Source organism: Chiloscyllium punctatum, chromosome 17, assembly GCF_047496795.1.
Source record: "Chiloscyllium punctatum isolate Juve2018m chromosome 17, sChiPun1.3, whole genome shotgun sequence".
Lineage (NCBI taxonomy): Eukaryota > Metazoa > Chordata > Chondrichthyes > Orectolobiformes > Hemiscylliidae > Chiloscyllium > Chiloscyllium punctatum.
Window position 1 is genome coordinate 79548607 of NC_092755.1, and position 27075 is coordinate 79575681.

A 27075-nucleotide genomic window follows, 5' to 3' on the forward strand; every position below is an offset into this window, starting at 1 on the left:
AATGACCCATCCAGCACAACAGTGTGACTCTCTCACTGGGAGTTGAGGACCAAGCAAAGTCATTTCCGATCCCACAGGGAATGTTTTGGGGTTTTCCATTGTCCCAGGGTTGCCTTTCTGCCTCCTTCCTTCTGAACCTGGAGGTGGAAAAGTCCTCTCTGTGAGCTCACCTTGTCAATGAGCCACTTGTTCACCTCCAGTGATTGTCTGTGTCAGGCAGGCAGTGGAGTGATGATATTGGCACCAAACACGAGAGTTACAATCAGCCTGGTCTGCTGCTCCATTACCAGCCCACTTAACCCATGCTTGTTTCACCTTCCTCTATCCCTTCCCCTCAACTCCCCCCAAATCCCTAGAATTCCTAGTCAATAATATCACTATCAACTGAATTGGGACTGAATTTTTCTTGGGCTTTTAAAATTTGATGAAAGGGTAAATTTATGTATGTTTTCTCCTGAGACTGAGTTCCAGCTGTCAGGAACAGGTTGTAAATTCACAGGAGTGACATTTGTAGGAATTGCTGGATTAAAATTAATCCCAGTCTTTGAACGGCACCAGTCAGTAATTTGCAACGTTTGGAAATTGACAGTGAAATTGGAAATGAAACCTAACATTTCTCGTGTCTCTGTGAGTCATCAGAGAAAAGACAAGGCCTTTCCAGTGTTATCTTTGAAACATCCTTTAGAACCTTTGTCACGTCCTGGAAACATCCTGAAAGACTGATTTGGTGAATCATTTTTGAAGAGGGTCACCTTTTTACATAATCAGATCTTTCGGCGCAGATAGAGGCCATTCGGCCCATCACTGCTCCTTGGAAGAGTTACTCACTCTTCATCGCCCCGATAATGTTTATTCTCTATGAGAATACAGACAACATATCCCAATATACAACAACTCGCTGCCTGAAGGAAATTCCCTTGCCTCTCAGCTTCCTTGTCTTTAATCTTCAAACTGTGGTTTTCCAATCTTCCTGCCCATTGAAAATGTTTCTCCTTACTCAGTCTCAGTAAAGACCCTGGCCTTCTCCTCTCTGTGGAGAACACCACCAGTGCCTCCACACTCTGCGCGTTTGTTGAGCTCCCCCATCTCCTGTGTGAATCTGGTTTGTTTGAAAATATTCGCCAAGTCCAAGAGAGACTGTCTGTGATCTCATGGCGTTTATCTGCTGTGGTGTGTGATTGATGCTTCAGTCTCCCTGCCTGGGTCCCCCCCCCCCCATAGACGGGGTGGGGGGAAGGGGTGTGTGGGGGGAGGGGGTTCCCTTTGTTTTATTGCCCGTCACTGTGAACACACATGGAGTACCTCAAGCGTTTATAGTTAATGGTTTACAGACGCTATCAGATTAAATCAGGTGGAATTCATTCCAGATGTATTTATTTTAACATGTTCCCTCTGCCCCACCCACCCAATTACATTGGGCTGTTTTTCCAATTATCTTCAATCTGTCCCCTCTGATTCCTGACCCTCCTTCCAAAGGGCACCCCTCCTCCCTGTCTGATCCAGCAAATTCCTTCCCAGTTGTTGTTGTGAAATTAACCAGGCCAGTGCATAGCAAGATCCAACTTCCAAACGTAAGATGAATGGGGAGTTAATCTGTTACATTTGTGTGGTTTCTGGTTCACCAAGACCATGCCATGCCAAAGGATGTTGCCTTGGGAGCTAGAATTGGCACATGGGGCGAATCTGGCACATTTATGAGGGACAATAGTGTTCCCTTACAGAATCTCAGAAATGTTCAGTTCCAGCAAGCCTGCACCAGCTCCCTGAATGCCAACACACCTTCCATCCTCCTTAACCAAGGATTCCAACACTCTCTACACCGCATTGTTAACAGGGCCCTCAGCTGTATCTGACCCATCTCCCATGCCACTACCCTCACCCCTTCCTTTCCCTCCCAGAACAATGACAGGGTTCCTGTTGCCCTCATGTTCCACCCCTCCCAGTCTCCAAATCATAGGATCATCCTCTGCCCATTTCCCCACCTCCAGCAGGATGGCACCATCAATCACATCCCCTCCCCACGCATTCCTCCTCATCTCTGTCTCAATTGTGCAACCCTTTATTCTGAGATGATGCCGGCTGGTCCTAGACTATCCCACAACAGGAAACAACCTCTCCACATCGACCCTCTCAGGTCTCCGAATAATCTTGACTGTTTCAATAAGCTCACCTCTCAATCTGCTAAGCTCCAATGATTAAAGGCCCAAGCAACTCAACTGCTCCTCATGAGGCAGTCCCTCCACCCCCTGGGATCAGCCGAGGGAACAATGCCAGGAGATCTTTCCTGAGATGAACGTGCTTTGGAGTGGGCTGCGGAGGGGGGCCCAGAACAAGGGTTGGGCTTAAAGTTAAAGCCACTTTGTTCAGCGATAACATTAAGGGAGCACGTCTTCACACAAAGGGCAGGCAGACCCTGGAATGGTCTCCCTCAGAAAGCTAGCATCAGTGAAGGCTGAGGGGAACTACTGAACCAAACTGAGCGAATGAAATTCAATCTCAGATTAAAATGTGGAACAAGTTTGGAATGGTGTATGACCTACTCCAATTCAAATGGAAATATTTATGTTTTTAATAATGTGTATTAAGAATGTCAAATCTCTTTCCCCAATCCCCTATTTTTGTCTTGCATTTTTCCATTGTTTAAAATATAGTCAGAGCTCAACATCTTGAATTACCTCCTAATTTAACAGGTTGAAATAAATAGAATCTGAATGTAGTCTGGATGATTCTGAAAACAGGTGTCTGTGGTTATAATTATTGGGAAGTCAGTAATTAGCTCTCATTCAATAAAGAATGGTTGTTTTAATGATGTGTGTAACACATTAGCTATAGCACGAACAGACTAATTTCAAAAGACTCCTTTTACCATCGACAAGTTCTGCTGAGCTCTGCATTCAGCACTCAATGGTTGGCGTCCCTGTCCTCTGTGCTGGAGAGAGCTCAGTGGAGTTTCTTGTGAGTCCTCAAACCTTGATGAGGAATGTTGAAGCAGGAATGTGAGATAGCCCAGCGTCAGGGAAAAGAAAATACGAGAGTTGCAGAGGGAAACTGCGATGTTGGAGCTGTAAGATGTGGGAGAGAATTTGCTGCATTCCAAGAAGAAGGATGAATATCTGAGACCTTTTTCCCAAATGCCTAACCTTTCAAAGACTTGAAATGATCTAGTAGTGAATTTAACCAGCCTTTGCATGATGTGGACTTACTTTTCAATCTTTAATTACTCACCTCTGCTCAAATTAGCCAAATGTGTGTCTGTCATCAATGGTCCTAGTTTAGATTAGAGTGGTGCTGGAAAAGCACAGCAGGTCAGGCAGCATCCGAGGAGCAGGAAAATCGACGTTTCGGGTTTCATCAGGAACGGTCCTAGTTTGTCAACTATTTCTGGAAATAATTTTGTCATCAGATTGACCTGGGAGCCCAGGGTTGTAGATTCTGAATCTTGTGGTGTCAACTTTAGCCAATCACTATTTAGCCTGTGGTCTCCCTCTGACCACTCTTTTCTGAATACATGTCCTCACAAACCAAGTTGGTCCACACTCTTACCATGGGAGACAGTAATGGAGAATTTGATCACTAGAACAGTATTCTGAAAACACAGCTAATGTTCTGGGGACCTGGGTTTGGATCCTGCCACGGCGGATGGTGGAATTTGAATTCAGTGAAGAATCTGGAATTAAGAGTCTAATGATGACCACGATTCCATTGTTGATTATTGGTAAAACCCCATGTGGTTCTCTCTAATGTCTTTTAGCTGTGATGTGGAGCTGCCGGTATTGGAATGGGGTGGACAAAGTTAAAAATCAATTAGGTGAAAGTGAGGACTGCAGTTGCTGGAGATCAGAGTCAAGAGTGTGGTGCTGGAAAAACACAGCAGGTCAGGCAGCATCCGAGGAGCAAGAGAATCGATGTTTCAGGCTGGAGCCCTTCATCAGGAATGAGTCTGGGAGCCTCGGAGTGGAGAGATAAATGGGAGGGAGGTGGGGCTGGGAGGAAGGCAGCTGGAAGTGCAATAGGTGGATGGAGATGGGGGTAAAGTTGATAGGTCAGAGGGGAAGGTGGAGTGGATAGGTGGGAAGGAGGATTGACAGGTGGGACAGGTCATGGGGATGGTGCTGAGGTGGAATGTTGGAACTGGGATAAGCTTGGGGGGGGGGGGAGGGGAAATGAGGAAACTGGTGAAGTCCACATTGATGCCCTGGGAGGAAGATGAGGCGTTCTTCCTCCAGGCGTCGGGTGGTGAGGGAGCGGTGGTGAAGGAGGCCCAGGACCTCCATATCCCTGGCAGAGTGAGAGGGGGAGTTGAAATGTAAAAAATCGCACAACACCAGGTTATAGTCCAACAGGTTTATTTAGAAGCACTAGCTAGTATTTCCAAATAAACCTGTTGGACTATAAGCTGGCGTTGTGTGATTTTTAACAATGGTCTTTTAGGGAAGGAAATCTGCTGTCCTTACCTGGCCTGGCATATAGCTCCCCTCCAACTGCTTTTCTTTTTTTATTTTTTTTTCTCTCTTGAGTTTGTTTTTGCCTCTCTACTCACCACCTGTCCTAATCTTAGATGGTAGTGGTGGCAGTAAGAGCATAGCGTGGCGAAGGGTGGGCACCCAGGGCAGAGGAGGGTGGGTGCCCAGGGCAGAGGAGGGTGGGTGCCCAGGGCAGAGGAGGGTGGGTGCCCAGCGTGGAGGAGGGTGGGTGCCCAGGGCAGAAGAGGGTGGGTGCCCAGCGTGGAGGAGGGTGAGCCCTTCCTTACTTTGTTGGGTGAGCACAGGAGCTGACATCGGAATTGGTGGAAGCGATATCAGCGTGATAAGCTTAGTGGAATTCTTACTGTAAAATACTTGTGACAATAAAATCATTTGTTCACATGACTCCAGCATATTTAAGGCAATGATAGAGAGATTTTTGAACATTAAAGGAATTAAGGGGTACGGTGAGAGGGTGGGTAAGTGGAGTTGTGTCCATGAAAAGATCAGCCATGATCCTACTGAATGGGAGAGCAGGCTTGACAGGCCATATGGTCTACTCCTATTTCTCATGTTTTTATGTTTAACTGCCCCCCTGGGCAATTGGGGATGGGTAATAAATGCTGGACTTGCCAGGGATGCTCACATCCTGTGAGTGAATTTTTAAAAAAATGATCACAACCATTGGGGCTCCTTGTTTGGGTGTTTGACTGGATTGGTGGGAGGTGAGAGGGGATTGGGTTCAGGAATTTACCATCATTATTTCCATCACCCTGTGTTACCCCTGTCACTGAGACATGAGCCAACTGTGGCAACATCTCAATTGGGAGAAAGTGAGGAGTGCAGATGCTGGAGATCAGAGTCGAGAGTGTGGTGCTGGAAAAGCACAGCAGGTCAGGCAGCATCCGAGGAGCAGGGGAATAGACATTTCAGTAGGAAGGAAGCCCTTTTCAAGCACCACACACTCAACTCCCAGCGTCTCAGTTGACTAACTGTGGGGTAGGGGGTGACCTTGTGAGGGGAGCGAGTGTCGCTGTAATATGATGGAAATCCTAGAGCTTGTCAGTGTCTTGGACAGATTACGAAAAGCATAGTGAGTGCACTTGTAGAATTTTACACCTGGATCTAAGCTGCTTTCAGAGATGGCACTGAATTAGTAACTAAACATGCGTGAGGATTGAATCAATGCAGAGGGGAACAGGAAATTAAAACACTGAAAGCAACTTTTACTCATAGGAAGCCTATTGTTCCATCGCTGTGGCTTGTAATTTGCCAGCCTGTGCTACATTTCACTGTTTGATGTATTCTGCCCTTCCCATTTAAACCCTCTAACACTGATGGGTTTTTAATGAGCATTCCTATTTTTAGCTACAGTTACTTTTGGTTGGAATTTCACAATTAGATGTAAGAGTGATAGATACCCCCATGTTACAGAATTGGCATTGATGCCACGGTCTCTCACTAGCAGGGTAGTTGGTATAACGTCAGCCCATTAGAGAAACTGTGTGAGCTGTACACGCAAATTAATTGCTGGTCAAGCAGTCTCAAGAGAAAATATATTCTCCAGGTGAGAGATGACGGCATTTCGCTTATTAATGTTGTTGTTTCTTTTCTCTACCCTCCCCTGTCCCTCCACCTGCAGCTCAGACCACCATTGTCGGCTTACTGTACCATACTATGCACCAATACTACAAGCAGATTGACCCCCTGGAAACCAAGTAAGTGTAATGTTGCGTGCTGCTGCTGGCTAACTTGATAGTTTATTGCCAGCTGGTAATGGAACAGTGCGCATGTTACAGAGTGTACTGGCAAGTATTTGATAATGACTCTGTGGAGGATAATTCTGTTTCACACACGGAACAGAGAATGTTGGTGGGGAATTCTGACAATGGGACTTTTTTCAGTTTTGTGTCGAGATCAGCTGGGAGAATCTGAAGTGGTGCCAAGCGTATAGCTAGGCTCCTGGTTTACAGTATACCATGTTGTTCAGTGCTGAGAGGAAGGAGACAGGTACAGCAAAGGGTGAGGAAGGCAAGGGGTGTGTTGGCCTTCACAGCAAGATTAAAGTTAAAAAAAAATCACACAGCACCAGGTTATAGTCCAACAGGTTTATTTGGAAGCATTTGCTTTCAGAGCGCCACTCCTTCATCAGGTCATAGCAAGAGGATTTGAGTACAGGAGCAGGGATGTCTTGCTGCAGTTATACAGAGATCTTGGTGAGACCACTCCTGGAGTACTGTGTGCAGTTTGGGGTCTCCTTATCTGAGGAAGGATGTTCTGGTGATGGAGGGAAGTCAGCAAAGGTTTCCCTGACTGATTCCCGGGATGGCAGGAATGACCTGTGAAGAACGACGGGATCAGTTAGGACGATAGGACTGGAGTTTGGAAGAAATGAGGCGTGAGCTCAAAGAAACCAGTAAAATTAGACCATAGAACATAGACCATAGAACATAGAACATAGACCATAGAACATAGACCATAGAACATAGACCATAGAACATAGACCATAGAACATAGACCATAGACCATAGACCATAGACCATAGACCATAGACCATAGAACATAGAACATAGACCATAGAACATAGACCATAGAACATAGACCATAGAACATAGACCATAGAACATAGACCATAGAACATAGACCATAGAACATAGACCATAGAACATAGAACATAGAAACATACAGCACAGGACAGGCCCTTCGGCCTACGAAATTCCACCAGGGCTGGACAGAGTCAGGACAGGAAGGGTGTTCCTAATGACCAGGGAGCCCAGAACCAGGGGGTCACAGTCTAAGGATACAGGGTTGGCCATTTCGGACTGAGATGGGAAGAAATGTCTTCACACAGAGTGGGGGAGCCTGTGGGATTCTCTGCCACGGAATGTGTTTGAGGCCCAGACATTGAATGTTTTCAAGAAGTTGTTATATATAGATCTAAGGGCTAAGGGATCAAAGGGTAGGGGGAGGAAGTGGGAACAGGGGACTGAGTTGGATGATCGGCCATGATCCCATTGAATGGGGGAGCAGGCTTGAAGGGCTGAATGGCCTCCTCCTGCTCCTGTTTTCTATGTTTGACGTACACTGGCCCATCCAAGGGGAAAGGGCAATTGCAAAGTGGGAATGCAGAACGCTGCTGAAGGAAATGTCTTCAAAGGTGTAGTCTGGCCTGGTGGGTCACAAATCATAGTGTGTTTGCAGATGATAGCAGATTTGGAGGTGGAGTGGACAGAGAAGAAGGTTACCTCAGATTACAGCAGGATCTTGATCAGATGGGCCAATGGGCTTAGAAGTGGCAGATGGGGTTTAATTCAGATAAATGTGAGGTGCTGCATTTTGGGAAAGCAAATCTTAGCAGGACTTATACACTTAATAGTAAGGTCCTAGGGAGTGTTGCTGAACAAAGAGACCTTGGAGTGCAGCTTCATAGCTCCTTGAAAGTGGAGTCACAGGTAGATAGGATAGTGAAGAAGGCGTTTGGTATGCTTTCTTTTATTGGTCAGAGTATTGAGTACAGGAGTTGGGAGGTCATGTTGCCACTGTACAGGACATTGGTTAGGCCACTGTTGGAATATTGCATGCAATTCTGGTCTCCTTCCTATCAGAAAGAAGTTGTGAAACTTGAAAGGGTTCAGAAAAGATTTACAAGGATATTGCCAGGGTTGGAGGATCTGAGCTATAGGGAGAAGCTGAACAGGCTGGGGCTGTTTTCCCTGGAGTGTCAGAGGCTGAGGTGTGACCTTATAGAGGTTTACAAAATCATAGGATAAATAGATAAAGTCTTTTCCGTGGAGTCGGGGAGTCCAGAGTTAGAGGGCATAAGTTTAGGGTGAGAGGGGGAGATAAAAAGAGACCTAAGGGGCAACTTTTTCACACAGGGGGTGGTACAGGTATGGAATGAGCTGCCAGAGGATGTGGTGGAGGCTGGTACAATTGCAACATTTAAGAGGCATTTAAATGGGTATATGAATAGGAAGGGTTTGGAGGGATATGGGCCGGGTGCTGGCAGGTGGGACTAGATTGGGTTGGGATATCTGGTCGGCATGGACAGGTTGGACCGAAAGGTCTGTTTCCATGCTGTACGTCTCTGAGACTGTGTTAAGGTGCCAGCTGTACTGTCTGACAAAGGAGCTGAGCGGGGGGGGATGTGTTGTTTACTTTGAGATAGAATTATCCAGAGCACTTTGAGAAATCCCAGGCATCCATGAGTCTGGGTGTGATTTAGGGAGCAAGACTCTCACCTCGAAGCCCGTCTCCAGAGAGAATTCCCCTCGTGGTCACAGGTACTATCTTCCTGAGGAGACATCACTCATCCCACTGGTTCAGTGGAAAACCAGACAATTTCCCAGCATTGTTCCAAGGAGGAGCAGGCATCTTCCCAATATTTATCCCTCATCAAACATTGTTTTTAAATAAAGGTGAACTGTTTGTTTACTGCATTGCTATTCTGTGGGAGTTTCCTGTGCGCAGGTTGATTGGTTGCCATCTTTCCTACATCACAGCTATGATCACACCTCACTTTGTAATGTCCTGTGTTTGTGAAAGGCACTATATAAATGCAATACATTTGTCCTTTTTGAATGTGTTATCTAGTTCAGTTAAATTTCATTGCTTCAGGTTGGCCATTGTCTTTACCTTGCGTTGCTGACAGTGAGTGTTTGACAGGATTAGCTCTATCCTTGGAATTGCTGCAGGATATACACTCCCCTCCCCTGTTCTCCATTAGAAATACATGTGCACATTTCATGTCCCCATTCTTGCTTTGTCTAAACAAAATGTTTCCAATTACCTTTATCTGTAGAATTCTAGGTAAATAATAGAGCACATTCCAACCTGTCACCTGTCTGAACTCCTCTCTTCCCAGTTCCCACTGTTTGTTTGGAGGTGACTTATCAAAGTTAAAGAATTCCCGCCATCAGGTTCTTCATTAACTGGCAGTGGGATCATTTCCTGATGTCTCAAGTGGCCTCCCACCTTCCTTCAGAAACTTGACTTCATCCAAAACTCTGCAGCCGAGACCCTAACTTGTGCCAAGTCCTATTTCCCATCAAGCCTCTGCTCACTGACTGACATGACTAAGCCGCAATTTGGTTTTATAATTCTCATCCCTGTCTGTTAATCCCCCGATGGCCTCACTCTCCCTGTCGCTCTGATCTCTGTCAGTTCCATAAGTCTGTGAGCTGTGTGAGCTGCTGTCATTCTGTCCTTGTGAGCATGCCTGATGTTAATCCCTTCACCCTGCGGCTGTGCCTTCAGCTGTCTAGACCCTGAGCTTTGGCATTCCCTCAATCCCCTCCTCACCTCTCACTTCCTTTCGAAGCTCCTTAAGACTTGCCAGTTTAAACAAACACCTGTCCCACTGTCCCCAGTGTTTCGCTAGGAATCATTCCTTTGAAGCACCTTGGAATTTTTTCCGACATTAAAGTGGCTATATAAATGCAGGCTGTGGGCTGTCATCGCACAGTGATGGAACATCAGAAGTAGGAGCAGGAGTAGGCCATTCAGCCCCTCTCGTCTGCCCCATCATTCAATACGATCATGGCTGATCTCATCTCAGCCTCCCCATTACCCTTCAACCTGAGAAGTAATTCCTCTGGATCTCTGTTTTAAATCAGCTGCCCCTTATTCTAAAACAGTGATGTCCTTTTCTAGATTGCCGCACACGAGGAAACATCCTCTCAAAGTCTACTTTGTCAGACCCCTTCAGCATCTTAGACACCTTCATTAGATCTCACTCATTCTTCTAAACTCCAGAGAATATCTGCATAAGCTGCTCCATCTCACTTAGAGTCATCGAGATGTACAGCATGGAAACAGACCCTTCGGTCCAACCCGTCCATGCCGACCAGATATCCCAACCCAATCTAGTCCCACCTGCCAGCACCCGGCCCATATCCCTCCAAACCCGTCCTATTCATATACCCATCCAAATGCCTCTTAAATGTTGTAATTGTATCAGCCTCCACCACTTCCTCTGGCAACTCATTCCATACCCGTACCACCCTCTGTGTGAAAATGTTGCCCCTTAGGTCTCTTTTATATCTTTCCCCTCTCAGTCTAAACCTATGCCCTCTAGTTCTGGACTCCCTGACCCCAAGGAAAAGACTTTGTCTATTTATCCTATCCATGTCCCTCATAATTTTGTAAACCTCTATAAGGTCACCCCTCAGCCTCTGACGCTCCAGGGAAAACAGCCCCAGCCTGTTCAGCCTCTCCCTGTAGCTCAAATCCTCCAACCTGGCAACATCCTTGTAAATCTTTTCTGAACCCTTTCAAGTTTCACAACATCTTTCCGATAGGAAGGATACTAAAATTGCACGCAATATTCCAACAGTGGCCTAACCAATGTTCTGTACAGCAACATGACCTCCCAACTCCTGTACTCAATACTCTGACCAATAAAGGAAAGCATAGCAAACCCCTTCTTCACTCTCCTATCTACCTGTGACTCCACTTTCAAGGTTCATAAGAGAAACACCTAATCTGTGGTATCTCTGGACCAGGAGGTCTGGATTCCAGTCTCCCCAGTCCGTGAGGTGTGTTGTCGCATGTTCAAACAAGTTGTTTTTGATCCAGATGGAGGTGATTCCTGAGCAATGGTGAAGGGCTAACTGTGACTTCACAAATCAAGAGCAGAATCCCAGACAGGAGTCTGAAACCTGGAGGCTCCAGCTGGGCTAATGTGTGTTTATTCAGGAGCAATGTGGGATGGAGGATACTGTAGAGAAGCTACTGGGATAGCAGCGGAGAAGGTCAAGCAGGAATTTGTGAAACTTGATTCAGCATCTGGAAAGTCAGAAACAGACACAAGGATCATGAACCAGAAGACACAGGCTTAAGATAAAAGGGAGAGTGTTTTTGTAAACAGTGAATTGTTGATTCCGGGGAGCATTGTTTGAAAAGGTGGAGGGAGTTATGAATGAATGTTCACATAGGAATTAGATAAATACATGACAGAGAAAGACTTTAAGTGACTGTAGGAGCAAGGGTAGGGAAGTTGGACAGACTCTCTAGTTTTTTTCAAATGGCTTCCTGTGCTTCTTTATAACATCAAAGCACATTTGCCAGAGTTTGCCAGAACATGCAGGGACTGACTGACAATGAAGAAATGAATGAAGCAGGGATGACCTTTAACCTTGACCAATGGTCAGAAATGTGGCAAAGGTTTTGATGATTACACTATGGCACATTCAGTAAAACAAGATTTTATCAAGATTTTGAAGTTAGCACAAAGACAATGTGAGCAAATCGCAATCATGCAACAACAAAAAAAATCTCTCTTCACTGACTCGGCTTTGTTATTCACTCATTTGGATGTGGGTGTCACTGGCTGGGCCCAGCATTTATTGCGTGTCCCTAGTTACCCCTTGAGAAGGGGGAGGTGAGCTGCCTTCTTGACCCGCTGCAGTCCATGTGCTGTGGGTAGACCCACAATGCCCAGAGGGAGGGAATTCCAGGATTCTGACCCAGCGACACTGAAGGAACGGCGATATATTTCCAAGTCAGGATGGTAGGTGGATCGGAGGGGAACTTGCAGGGGGTGGTGTTCCCATGTATCTGCTGCCCTTGTCCTTCTAGATGGAAGTGGTTGTGGGTTTGGAAGGTGCTGTCTAAGGATCTTTGGTGAATTTCTGCAGTGCATCTTGTGGTGGCACGGTGGCACAGTGGTTAGCACTGCTGCCTCACAGCGCCGGAGACCCGGGTTCAATTCCCGCCTCAGGCGACTGACTGTGTGGAGTTTGCACATTCTCCCCGTGTCTGCGTGGGTTTCCTCCGGGTGCTCCGGTTTCCTCCCACAGTCCAAAAATGTGCAGGTTAGGTGAATTGGCCATGCTAAATAGCCCGTAGTGTTAGGTGAAGAGTTACATGTAGGGGAATGGGTCTGGGTGGGTTGCGCTTCGGCGGGTCGATGTAGACTTGTTGGGCCGAAGGGCCTGTTTCCACACTGTAAGTAATCTAAAAACTCCAGATAGTATACGCTGCTGCTGCTGAGCATCAATAGTGGTGGGAGTTGGTGTTTGTGGATGTGATACCAATCAAGTGGATTGCTTTGTCCTGGATGGTGTCAAGCTTCTTGAGTGTTGTTCCAAGTGGGGAGTATTCCATCACACTCCTGATTTTTGTCTTGTAGATGATGGACAGGCTTTGGGGAGGCAGGAGGTGAGTTAACCACTGCAGGATTCCCAGCCTCTGACCTGCTTTTGTACCAACAAGTTTTTTGGCTGGTCCCGTTGACTATCTGGTCAATGATAAGCCCCAGGATGTTGATGGGGACAATTTAGTGATTAAACACCACCAAATATCAAGGGGCAGTGATTCGATTGTCTCTTGTTAGTGATGGTCACAGCTCAACTGTGGCGCGAAGGTTACTTGTCAGCCCAGGCCTGGATATTGTCCAGATCTTGTTGCATTTGAACATGGACAGCTTCAGTCTCTGAGGAGTGGCGAATGGTGCTGAACATTGTGCAATTGTTGGTGAACATTCCTACTTGATGAATCAGCTGAAGATGGTTAGGCCTGAGGACACTCCCCTGAGGAACTCCTGCAGAGATGTCCTGGAGCTGAGATGACTGACCTCCAACAACTACAACCATCTTCCTATGTGTCAGGCATGACTCTAACCAGTGGATACCCATTGATTCCAGTTTTTGCTCGGGCTCCTTGATGCCAAGGGCTGTCCCTCTCCCCTCCCCTCAGGAATTCAGCTCCTTTGTCCATGTTTGACCCAAGGCTGGAATGAGGTCAGGAGCTGAGTGACCCTGGGGGGAGTCAGTGAGCAGGTTATTCCTGAGAGGGTGCTGCTTGATAGCACTGTAGATGACACCTTCCATCACTTTACTGATGATCGAGAGTAGACAGATGGGGTGATAATTGACTGGGTTAAATTAGTCCTGCTGTTTGTGGACAGGACATAACTGGGCAATTCTCCATATCACAATGTTGGACTGATGCCGGTGTTGTAGCTGTACTGGAACAGCTTGGCAAGTTCAGGAACACAAGTCTTTAATAGTTATCTGGGTCCATCGTCTCTGCAGGAATTGTACACACGCCTGATGTGCTTTGGTTCTCCCCAGAGATATTTCAGTTTGCAATATAAGCAGACACATGTCTAAGGAATAATTTTATTGAGTTTGTTACGATTGATGTACAGCTGGTGAATGTGGTTGTTTTGAAGTGTATTAATAGACACTCCGTTGGCTAATGAGTTACTTTTAATGCCTCAGTCTTTGAGCTTTGTGTAATTAGGGTGATGGGAGTAAGGTGAACAAGTGATTTTGACATTAATAATTATCCATAGGTCAATGTTTAACACCACACTGGGACATGGTGATACATTAAAGGAACATTCCTTTGAAGCAATGAAGCACTGTCAAAGTGAGTGAAGCCTGTGGGAACAGTCCTGGAGCAGTCTGAGTGAAGGTCCCTCAAGTGGCAACTCACCATCTCGTGCACTGAAACATTTGGGAGCAATAACATGTTGAACAAGTCAAGGTTTCGCTGATGTTCTTTCTCCGGGAATTCCTCAGTGCACAGGAATGCAGGCTGACGGGAGGAAAGGAGAGTGGTTAATCCTTGTGAGGACATTGGTTTGAGGGCAGTGATTGGTGCTGTCTCTCAGAGGGACTAGTTTGGTCAGCAATCCTGACCTGGAGAAGGTGGGGGAGCACTAGGCTGGGTTGGAGAGCCATAGAAACAGACCCTTCAGTCCAACCCGTCCACGCCAACAAGATATCCCAACCTAATCTAGTCCCACCTACCAGCACTTGGCCCATATCCCTCCGAACCCCTCCTATTCATATACCCATCCAGATGCCATTTAAATGTTGTAATTGTACCAGCCTCCACCACTTCCTCTGGCAGCTCATTCCATACACGTACCACCCTCTGTGTGAAAACGTTGCCCCTTAGGTCTCTCTTATATCTTTCCCCTCTCACCCTAAACCTATGCCCTCAAGTTCTGGACTCTCCCACCCCAGGGAAGAGACTTTGTCTATTTATCGTATCCATGTCCTTCATAATTTTATAAACCTCTATAAAGTCACCCCTCAGCCTCTGATGCTCCAGGGAAAACAGCCCCAGCCTGTTCAGCCTCTCCCTGTAGCTCACATCCTCCAACCCTGACAACATCCTTGTAAATCTTTTCTAAACTCTTTCAAGTTTCATAACATCTTTCCGATAGGAAGGAGACCAGAATTGCACGCAATATTCCAACAGTGGCCTAACCAATATCCTGTACAGCTGCAACACGACTTCCCATCCCCTGTACTCAGTACTCTGACCAATAAAGGAAAGCATACCAAACGCCTTCTTCACTATCTTATCTACCTGTGACTCCACTTTCAAGGAGATATGAACCAAGGTCTCTTTGTTCAGCAACACTCCCTAGGACCTTACCATTAAGTGTATAAGTCCTGCCTGGATTTGCTTTTCCAAAATGCAGCCCCTCGCATTTATCTAAATTAAACTCCATCTGCCACTTCTCAGCCCACTGGCCCATCTGATCAAGATCTCATTGTAATCTGAGGTAACCCTCTTCATTGTCCACTCCACCTCCAATTCTGGTGTCATCTGCCAACTTACTAACTATACCTCCTATGTTCACGCCCAAATCATTTATAGAAATCAAGGTACAGCATGAAAACCTGTGAAATGAGATAACAGCCCACGGTGTTACTGGCATAGACAGAGGATTAGCTGACTGGCAGAAGGCAGAGACAGGGGATAAAGGGGTCTCTATCAGAATGGCAGCCGGTGACTTGTGGAGTTCCACAGGGACCAGTGTTGGGACCACAACTATTCACGTTATACATTAATGATCTGGCCAAAGGAACTGAGGAAATTGTTGCTAAGTTTGCAGATGACACAAAGGTCGGTGGAGGATGGGTAGTGTTGAGGAAGTGGGGGGGCTGCAGAAGGTCTCAGGCAGGCTGGGAGAGTGGGCAAGAAAGTGGCAGATGGAATACAATGTGGGAAAGTGTGAGGTGATGCACTTTGGTAGGAAGTGTAGAAGTGTAGACTATTTTCTAAATGGGAAAAGCTTCAGAAATCTGAAGCACAAAGGCACCTGGGAGTCCTGGTCCAGGATTCTCTTAAGGTTAACAGGCAGGTTCAGTTGGCATTCAGGAAGGTGAATGCAATATTAGCACTTATTTCAAGAGGGCTAGGATATAAGAGCAGGGATGTCCTGCTGAGGCTGAATAAAGCTCTAGTCAGACCACATTTGGAACATTGTGAGCAGTTTTGGGCCCTGTATCCAAGGAAGGATATGCTGGTATTGGAGGGGGTCCTGAGGAGGTTCACAAGAATGATCCTGGGATGAAGGGTTTGTCATATGCGGAGCAATTGAGGACTCTGTACTCGATGGAGTTTAGAAGGATGAGGGGGATCTGATTGAAGCTTACGGAATACTGAGAGGCCTGGATAGAATGGACGTGGAGATGATGTTTCCTGCAGAAGAGACGAGGACCCGAGAGCACAGTCTCAGAGTGAAGGGAAGACCCTTTAGAACTGAGATGAGGAGAAATATCTTCAGAGGGTGGTAAATCTGTGGCAGTCATTACCGCTAAAGGCTGTGGAGGCCAAGCCATTCAGAGAGATAGGTTCTTGATTAGTAAAGGGATCAAGGGTTACAGGGAGGAGGGAGGAGAATGGGGGTTGAGACATATATCAGCCATGATTGACTGGTGGAGCAGACTTAATGGGCTGAATGGCCTAATTCTGCTCTTATATCTTACGGTCTTATGGTTTACAGATCCCCTTAAAAACAGTGACTGCAACATGGCAGCATTCAGTCTGTGAGTGAGGAACATGGGTCAGAAACAATTGTGCTAAATTTAAAAATAGGTAATTACATATGGATGAGAGCAGAATGGTTGTGTTAGATTGTCAAAGCTCAGTGCTGAGTGAGTGGCGCCCTGTCGGAGGGTCAGTGCTGAGTGAGTGGCGCACTGTCAGAGGGTCAGTGCTGAGGGAGTGCTGTGCTGTCAGAGGGTCAGTGCTGAGGGAATGCTGCGCTGTCAGAGGGTCAGTGCTGAGGGAATGCTGCGCTGTCAGAGGGTCAGTGCTGAGGGAGTGCCGCACTGTCGGAGGGTCAGCGCTGAGGGAGTGCCGCACTGTCGGAGGGTCAGCGCTGAGGGAGTGCTGCGCTGTCGGAGGGTCAGTGCTGAGGGAGTGCCGCACTGTCGGAGGGTCAGCGCTGAGGGAGTGCCGCACTGTCGGAGGGTCAGTGCTGAGGGAGTGCCGCACTGTCGGAGGGTCAGTGCTGAGGGAGTGCCGTGCTGTCAGAGGGTCAGTGCTGAGGGAGTGCCGTGCTGTCAGAGGGTCAGTGCTGAGGGAGTGCCGTGCTGTCAGAGGGTCAGTGCTGAGAGAATGCTGCGCTGTCAGAGGGTCAGTGCTGAGGGAGTGCCGCATTGTCAGAGGGTCAGTGTTGAGGGAGTGCTGTACTGTCGGAGGGTTACCAATGATCCTTTGCACCTTCCAACCCCATGACCACTTCCATCTAGAAGGACAAGGGCAGCAGATACATGGGAACACCACCCACTGCATGTTCCCCTCCGAGCTACTCACACCCTGACTTGGAAATATCTCACCGTTCCTTCAGTGTCACTGGGTCAAAATCCTTTTGATTCCCTCCCTCAGGGCATTGTGGGTCTACCCACAGCACATGGTCTGCAGTGGTTCAAGAAGGCAGCTCACCCCCACCTTCTCAAGGAGCAACTAGGGACAGGCGATAAATACTGGGCCCAGCCAGTGACGCCCACATCCCATGAATACATTTACAAAACACAAAGGAGGTGTATGCATCTCTCTCAGGCTGGTCTCTCATCTCTTTATCCTAAATGAGATTTATTATCGCTTTTCTGGAGCTTGAGCAGACATCTGGTTGGACGAGTGTGTACCTCTCTGCTGGGACCAGGGCCAGGTTCCTGTCGCTTTCTAATGGGGAATGGAGGAAGATCAGAACATCTGTTTGGATCAATCCCATTTTGAACCCACGCCCATTCCCTCAGCAGGGCTATTTGTTTATACATGGAACAGCCCTGGCTTTCACACACATTTCATAGTGTGTTAGAGATGATTACATCGTGACCTTTCAGACGGGTGTCTGAGTTATCGGCCTACAAATCCGATCGTGTGGCACCTCCCCCAGCTCCAGCCCCCTCTTTGTCGGAGACCCAGGGGCTGTTGGTCGTCTTCGGGATTGACCATGCACCGCATGCTGTGTTGCTTCAGGACATTGACTGCCTCAGTCTGGTGCAAATCCAGGTGTCAGCTCCTCCCTCAGGCCTCTCTTCCTGAGAGAGGATTGTCACCTACTCAGGGCTGCAGACCCAAGGAGCCTGCAGTTTCCATCGGCATTCTGGGTCCCAATGTTGAGCATCCTGTTTCTGTAACTGTGGACAGCTTGAATCTTGACAACACTGGAACTTTGTGAAAAACTCATTCATTTGTAAGATTGAATGGATCTCAAGGCCAATATCTCGTGTCTATGTCTCTTCCCTTCCACACACCCCTCCGTCACCCCCCCCCCCCCCCCCCCCCCCCCCCAAACCTTGCATTAACTGATTCACACCTGCTTTTCTTTGTGGGAACATGCTGTATTTTATAAATTCTGAATGGTGAAGAGCCCCAGGAGCATTGTGCCGACAAAAGTTAGAATTTAACATTCTTTCATGGGTGTTGCCTTTGGCTTCAGGTTTGTCCATGTGTGGGGTGGGTTTTGACTGCACCCCTGATCGCTTCTTGTGTTGGAGTTAAACGAGTGATTGTCTTCGATGTTTCTACAACAAATGACGATTCTTCAACAGGGAAACAAAACTGTGTATTTATATAGCGCCGCTCATGATATTTCTGAATGGGTGGGCATGGGTTTTCCCCTCTGTCAGTCACTCTTAGTGCAGTGGAATTATGTAGGACACCCATGGGTGGTAAAATAGGCACGTGGGCCCCTGACGCAGGGGTGGCACTCCATCAGGGGTGAGCCCGTTGCTGGTCTTCCAATCCCTGAGACCCCTTCCCCTTCCGGGGCCTCCACATTTGATGGGGAGTGGGAATGGGAGGTGGGAGACGGGAGAGTTGTCTGCCCATGCCCCAATTATGACCCCACATGAGTAATTAACATTTAATTACCACACACATCAGGTGCAGCTGGCCATTCGATCTTCAAACTGCTGCTCTTCCACTTCACCACTCTATAACATCATGGAAGATCAGACCCACCCCCACCCTAACGATACTCATTGTCCCCACCCCCACCCTGACGATACTCACTGTCCCCACCCCCATCCTAACGATACTCACTGACCCCACCCCCACCTTAACAATACTCACTGTCCCCACCCCCCACCCTAATGATACTCACTGACCCCACCCCCACCTTAACGATACTCACTCACCCCACCCTAATGATACTCACTGTCCCCGCCCCTCACCTTAACGATACTCACTGTCCCCACCTCCACCCTAACAATACTCACTCACCCCTCCCCCACACTAACGATACTCACTCACCCCACCCCCATCCTAATGATACTCACTGACCCCACCCCCACCTTAACAATACTCACTGTCCCCACCCCCCACCCTAATGATACTCACTGTCCCCACCCCTCACCTTAACGATACTCACTCACCCCACCCCTCACCCTAACGATACTCACTGTCCCCACCCCTCACCTTAACGATACTCACTCACCCCACCCCCACCCTAACGATACTCACTGTCCCCACCCCTCACCTTAACGATACTCACTGTCCCCATCCCCACCCTATCGATACTCACTCACCCCACCCCCATCCTAACGATACTCACTGACTCCACCCCCACCCTAACGATACTCACTCACCCCACCCCCATTCTAACGATACTCACTGACCCCACCCCCATCCTAACGATACTCACTGTCCCCACCCCCACCCTAACGATACTCACTGTCCCCACCCCTCACCTTAACAATGCTCACTGTCCCCACCCCCACCCTAATGATGCTCACTCACCCCACCCCCATCCTAACGTTATTCACTCACCCCACCCCCACCCTAATGATACTCACTGTCCCCACCCCCACCCTAACAATACTCACTCACCCCACCCCCCCCACCCTAACGATACTCATTCACCCCCCCCAATAATACTCACTGTCCCCACCCGCCACCACTTTCAGAGGCAGAGAGTTCCAAATTCACACAACTCTCAGAGAGAAAAGAATCCTTTCCCCCCCAACACCACACCAGACCACCCCTCCCATACCTGTCCCAAAAGGGTGATCCCTAAATTTCAATCAGTGCGGCTTGTGGTCTGGACTGACCCACAGGCGGTAACATCGTTTCCATGTCCACTTCCTTCAGGATCTTATTCAGTTCAATACAGTTCCCCCCTTGAAAGGGTTCAGAAAAGATTTACAAGGATGTTGCCAGGGTTGGAGAGTTTGAGCTATAGGGAGAAGCTGAATAGACTGGGGCTGTTTTCCCTGGAGCATCGGAGACTGAGGGGTGACCTTATAGAGGTTTATAAAATCATGAGGGGCATGGATAGGGTAAATAGACAAAGTCTTTTCCCTGGGGTGGGGGAGCCTAGAACTAGAGGGCATAGGTTTCGAGTGAGAGGGGAAAGATTTAAAAGGGACCTAAAGGGCAACGTTTTCACACAGAGGATGGTGTGAGCTGCCAGAGGAAGTGGTGGAGGCTGGTACAATTACAGCATTATAGGGCATTTGGATGGTATATGAATAGCAAGGGTTTGGAGGGATATGGGCCGGGTGCTGGCAAATGGGACTAGGTCAGGTTGGGATATCTAGTTGGTGTGGATGAGTTGTACTGAAGGGTCTGTTTCCATGCTGTACATCTCTATGACTCTATGTACCTAAGTCTGCTAGAAATTTATCAGCCTACAGTTCCCTCCGTTTGCTCAGTACTGTTTCCCTAGTGACTGTAATTTCACCGAGTTCCCCTCTGTGTGCCAAATGATTTGCGCCTATTACTGAAGTTTTTCCTGTACCCTCTACAGTGAAGACAGAAGCAAAATATTTTTTCCATTCCGTCCATCTGCTTCTTTATTATCTTTAATTAATTCACCGTTTTCACACCTGACTGGACTGATGCTCACTTTACCAAATAAAAACAAAGAACTGTGGATGCTGGAAATCAGAAATAAAAACAGAAATTGCTGAAGAAACTCCGCAGGTCTGGTGGCATCTGTGGAGAGAAATTCGAGTTAATGTTTTGGGTCTGGGTCACTGCATCTGAAACATTGACACTGTTGTGTCTCCATAGATGCTGCCAAATCTGCTGACAATTTTCAGCAATTTCTGTTTTCATTACTGGCTTTACTGACCCTTTTCTTGTTTAAATATCCATTGAAACCCTCACTATCTATTTTTACATTTGTTAATTTCCTCTGTTAATTCCTTCCTCCTGTTTAATCTTCCAGTCATTCACTGCTGTTCTTCATATTCCAACCAATCATTCCAACCTACCACTCACCTTTGTGCAATTACATGTTTTTTCCTTGAAGTTTGATGTTCTCAATAATGTCTTCAATGAATCGTGGATGACGGGTTCTCCCCTTGGAATGTTTGTTCACATTAAGAGTATACTTGCTGAGTATACTATTCTGAATTATCCCATTACATGTTTTATTCCAAACTCCTATAATAGCATTGTGGGTCTACCCACAGCACATAGACTGCAGTGGTTCAAGAAGGCAGCTCACCCCCACCTTCTCAAGGGGCAACTAGGGACGGTTAATAAATGCTGGGCCCAGCCAGTGACCCCTATGTCCCATAAATACATAAAACAAAAGTCTTTCACTGCTTCTTGACTGGTCTATCTCCCAGCGTCATACTCCAGTTTCCTTCAGCAAGCTTTGCTCACAGTTTTTGCACATATGGAATTGCTCTCTTTAATTTGAAAAGACTAGTCTTAGACCCACTTTGCTTCTTGAAGTTGATGTAGTATCAATCATATTATGATCGCTGGCACCTGCAGGCGCCTTTTCTCTGAGGTCATCAATTAATCCTGTCATCTTGCACAATAACAAGTTGACAATATCTTCCTGTCTGGTCCATTCTAGAATAGGTGGAAGGAGGTTAAGGTCCTTCCACCTATCGCATTCCCAACGCCCCTCCCCCAAGTTCCTCCTCCCTACCTTTTATCTTAGCCTGCTGGACACACTTTCCTCATTCCTGAAGAAGGGCTCATGCCTGAAACGTCGATTCTCCTGCTCCTTGGATGCTGCCTGACCTGCTGCGCTTTTCCAGCAGCACATTTTTAGCTCTGATCTCCAGCATCTGCAGTCCTCACTTTCTCCTGTATAATTGATGCAGCCTACATCCCTCAATATACTGTCACACTGAAAGTAAATTTTGCAATACTGATAAAACAATACAATACTTACAATATTAATAAAACCTGTAGTTTCTAATAATCCCAGTTCCCAATTAAGCTGCTTCATTCACTGCATAAAACTGGAAATCAAATGTTGGGGGGTGGAGTAATGAGTAGACAATGAAAAACATCTCTTTGTTATTGCAAGGAATGAAGTTACTGAGTGAACAGTAACCCTTCCTTAATGTACCTCATTCTCCCTCTGCTCTGAATTCCCACTTTGAGCCAAACTCCCAGATGCACTCAAAAAGGCAAGTTACTGCAGATGCTGGAAATCTGAAACACATGCAGAGCATGCTGGAGAAACTCAGCAGGTCTGGCAGATCTCTGGAGAGAGAGAGAGAGAGACAAAGTTAATGTGTCGAGTCCAGTATAATTCTTCTTCAGAACACAGTCATATCAGACTCAAATCATTAACTCTGTTTCTCTCTCCACAGATGCTGCCAGACCTGCTGAGTTTCTCCAATATTCTCTGTTTTCATTTTGAATGTATTCGACTGAAAATAAACTGGTTAGGCCTCAGCTGGAGGACTGGGCTCTGTTCTGTTCTCCACACTTTAGGGAAGATGTGAATGCTTTGGAGAGGTTGCTGAGGAGATTTACCAGAATCATCCTGGTCAGTTAACATGGACAGACCAAACATTGTCGAAAAGTGTGGTGCTGGAAAAGCACGGCCGGTCAGGCAGCATCTGAGGAGCAGGGGAGTCCATGTTTTGGGCATAAGCACCTGCCCCTCATTCCTCAAGAAGAGCTTATGCCCGAAACGTCGACTCTCCTGCTCCCCAGATGCTGCCTCTTCGGCTGTGCTTTTCCAGCACCACACTTTTTTCGATTCTCCGTCTCTAGCATCTGCAGTCCTCACTTTGTCCGATCTAGAACACAGGAGAGATTTAATTAAGGTGTTCAAATCATGAATAGTTCTGTTAAAGTAAATAAGGAGAAATATTCAGAATGGCAGGAGGGTAAGTAACGGGAGGGATTAGACTGAAAGTAATTGGCCAAAGAACCAGGCAGCAGGTGACTTTTATTGTGTTGTGAAAGCACAGTAGAAGCAGATACAACAACTGCCAAAAAGGGCAATTAGAAAGATACCTCAGGGAGAAATATTTGCATGGCTGTGGGGAAAGAGCAGACGAGGTATTTGTCAGAGTTAGAACGGGAATGATGGACTGAGTGGTTCCTTCTGAACCGCCTCATTCTGTGATCCTAGTTACTGGAGCTGCCAAGAGCAATTGCAATAACTGGCTGCATAATTGCACCAGCTGTTATTACACCACTGTTAAAACAGCTGGATTTTCCAACTCTCACCCTCCTTTTGCTCGCTCTGTCTCTCACTCACTCTGTCTCTCACTCACTCTCTCTGTCTCTCACTCACTCTGTCTGTCTCTCACTCTCTTGCTCTTTTTCTCACTTGTGCACACTCTCACATTCACCCTCACTCTCTCACACTCTCGTACACTCTTGGTGTCAGGTTTCTTACTCTTGACTCAGGAGAATGAGTTGAATATTCCTGTTCGGTTTGGAATGAGGTGCCGGTGTCGTGGTGTTGTCACTGGGCGAGTAATCCAGGGGCCCAGGCAACACTGTGTTCAAATCCTAGTGCATCAGTCGGTGGAGCTTGAATTTAAAAAGAAAACTGGACTTCAAATTCTAATGCTGACTACGCTCCCCTGCTGATTGATGCTTATACCATGTAATCGTTCATGTTGGGACCAATGACCTCAGAAGGAAGAGAGTTGAAATCCTGCAAACAGACTTTGGGGAGTTAGTTTGGAAATTGAAAAGTAGCATTTGCAAGGTGGTAATCTCTGGATTATTTCTGGTACCACGCAGTAGTGAGTACAGGGATAGAAGGATCAAGCAGATGAATGTATGGCTGGAGCGAGAGTGCAGAGGAGAGGGTTTTTAGATTCCTGAGATATTGAAACTCAAAGGGTTTTTAAAAATTATATAAAGAACAAGAGGAAAATGAGGGGACCAGTGGAGTCCACTGTGTGCCGACGCAGAAATAAATTCACAGGGAGAGAGAGGAGGTAGTGTAGAATTCAACCCCCTCAAAGTGAATGAGTCTGCAGTCCTGAATGAGCTGTCGCCGTGGATGGTGAGGGAGGAGATATCAGCAACCTCCCCAGGCCACAGGGCTGGAGGACAGCGAACATTGTCCCTTCGTCAATAAAGGGAGGGAAGGATGGAGCAGGAAGTTACATGGCAGTCTGTCTATCCTCCGTTATTAGAAAGAAATTGGAGGGATAGAACATAGGCTGGGTTGTGAATGGGTTCCTTTCTGGAGTCTGTTTGCAAATTGATTTGTACACAAGTCAGAACACAATGGGAAGCAGCTGTTTATAAATACAGGTTCTTTAACAATACACCCCTCCTATAGGATCATGCTCATAAATTGAATGTTTGTAAATTGGGGACTCCTGTTTATCTGCTGTTGGAGAGACATGGATTAATAATCTGGGATGATCAGCATGGATTTGTTAAGGGAAGGTCATATTTAACAAACTTGGATGAAAATGTTTGAGAAGGTAGCCAGGAGTGTTGATGTGGATCATGCATTTGATGTGGTCCACATGGATGTGAGCAAGGCTTTTCACAAGGTTCTTCATGACAGGCTGGTCAAGAAAGTAAGAGCCTGTGGATTCCAGGCAAAGTGGCATGTTGGATCCAGAATCAGCTGAGAGACAGCAAGCAGAGGGTAATGGTGGAGAGCTGTTTCTGTGACTGAGTCTGTTTTCCCATGGGGCTCCATACAGCTCCCTGCTGGAGATATCCACCTTGCTGTCTGAGGCTGAAAAGACTTCCGTCATGTCCTTTGAGTTTACACTGTCACCCCCAAGCACTCTCCTGGAGAGCCACCTGACCTGTATCCCCAGTGAATGCCCTTTCATCTCCCAGCTCTGATGATAGGTCACATGCAACATCCTCAGGAGACTGCGGCAGTACATACTGCTGAGCTCCTCCAACATTTCCCCTCTTTATTTCAGGTCCCCACATCCCACAGCACTTCCATTGACTTCAGCATGACTTGACTTGCAATTCATCTCAGAAGAAAGCTGGATTAGTTTACCATTGTTAATAGGCTCAGTAACTGTGTTGCTGCTATTTGTGATTTGTGTCTTTGTGTCCAGATGAGGAAGCATCGTTGAGACATATCCCACCGAGCTTTTGTTAATGTTTAGAACTCGTTTCATCCCAGACAGCTTGTGTATTTGGTAACTTGTTCATTTTGTCAGTGGACTTGGATCCCACCCGAGTCTCTGTTTGGGCGGGAGGGGTGTGGGGAGGGTGTGGGGATGGGTCGGGGGGGGTGTGGGGATGGGTCGGGGGGGGTGTGGGGATGGGTCGGGGGGGCGTGGGGATGGGTCGGGGGGGCGTGGGGATGGGTGGGGGGGTGTGGGGTGGGGATGGGTCGCGGGGTGTAGGGATGGTTCAGGGGGGTATGGGGAGGGTGTGGGGTGGAGATAGGTCGGATGGGTGGGGAGGGTGTGGGGATGGTTTGGGGTGTGTGGGGAGGGTGTGGGGATGGGGAGGGTGTGGGGATGGGTCGGGGGTGTGGGGATAGTGTGGGGATAGGTTGGGGGGTGTGAGGTTGGGTCGGGGGGTTTGGGGGGGGCATACATTTAAGGTGAGAGGGGAAAGTTCAAAGGAGATACGAGGGGCAAGTTTTTTTATACAGTGTGTGGTAGGAGTGTGGGACACACAGCCAGGGATGGTGGTGGAGGCATGCACGATGGGAGTCTTTAAAAGACTTTTTGATAACACATGAATAGGTAAGGAATGGAGGGATATGGACCAAAAGGCAGGCAGAAGGGATTAGTTTAGTTTGGCATCATGTTTGGCACAACATTGTGGGCCGAAGGGCCTGTTCCCGTGCTATCCTGTTCTATGTTCTAATTGTTGACTTGTTTCCATGTAAATAACAGCAATACTGCACTGTGTTGGGTTTATAGATAGAGATGAGAAAGTGAGCATCATCAGACCAGATATGAGGCACAACCTGGGAGCAGAGTGGTCAAGGTAGTTGTGGGTGGGGGGAGGGTGGGAACTGTGGGTTTATCGAGTGAGTTGTGTAAACAAGCTGGGTTTCAGGTCATTCAACTCCCATCCCCCATCCCCCATCCCCCATCCCCCATCCCCCATCCCCCATCTCTCCCCGCAACAGACCTAGCCCCTAGCCATGAGTGAGAGGGTGAGGCCACAGCAAGATCCCAAGGCCATCCTCAGCAAACGGTTGCGAAGCGCCTGCAGTTACAACATGACCCCTTTTGGCAATGGCAGGGGAGGTTTAGGATTGACTGCGATTCATTTTGGAATCAAATGATCAAGTTACGCAGGGAGACAGTGATATAGTGGGAATGTCACTCAGACTAATAAACCAGAACTCGAGACTGTGGATGAGGGGAGATGGGATTAAACCCCACCATGGTAGCTGGGGGACATTTAAGTTCAATTAAAATTTGGAGTTAATTCCCTCCGAAAGGTGACCAAGGAACCAGTGTCAATTGTTGTAAAAACCCATCTGGATCACTGATGCCCCTTTCAGGGAAGGGAATCTGCTATCTTTATCTGGTCTGGCCTACATGTGACTTCAGACCCACAGCAATGTGGTTGTCACATAACTGCTCTCAAAGCAATTAGGGATGGGCAGTAATTGTTGACCTAGCCAATGACATTCTGTAAATGACGAATTACAAACTGAGCAGTAGCAATGTGGTCTGACCGAGGTGCAGGTGATTTGTACGTAGCACAGAGCCAGCACTCCAGAAAGGGGGACCAAGCGAAAGGGTTACGTTCGGTGCTGTTTGTGTCTTGTACAATGTGGTGTTGTCACCTTCTGAAAGTATCCTGTCCTTTCCTGTTCCCAGAATCAGTGAATCAGCACTTCACAAAGAACACAAAATCACCGTGATGAGCTACATCATCTCCCTGAAAATGGAACCCCCTCCAACACTTTCCCACAACCTATCGGGATCACCTCTCACCACCTTAACCCTGAGTCATGTGCTGGTAAGAACTGGAGTGAAACAGACTCGATGCTTGGACTGTGAGCGAGATCAGAGTAAAGACTTTCAGGAGTGTTCTGTCTTCTCACTCTTGAGTATTCATTTAAAATATCTTTCACAGGAATGTGAGGCTGTTAATTAACTAATGAATTGCAATGGAGATGTTTAAAAGGATTATCATAAGAGCAAAGATTAAACAGAGTGGGACTGTACTCGCT

General features: G+C 47.3%; 1 protein-coding gene across 8 annotated transcripts in view; it reads left to right on the top strand.

Moving 5' to 3' along the window:
* Positions 1–27075, top strand: part of adgrd1 (adhesion G protein-coupled receptor D1) — a 324854-nt gene that overhangs the window by 43233 nt on the left and 254546 nt on the right. For all 8 annotated transcript variants that reach the window (XR_011962991.1, XR_011962990.1, XM_072587673.1 and 5 more), the window contains 2 exons: positions 6106–6181; positions 26720–26861. Coding sequence is in view for 6 of the 8 variants with exons in the window: in XM_072587673.1 (XP_072443774.1) it covers positions 6106–6181; positions 26720–26861 (218 nt within the window). In the remaining 2 variants the exon portion in view is untranslated. The remainder of the gene's footprint in view (positions 1–6105; positions 6182–26719; positions 26862–27075) is intronic.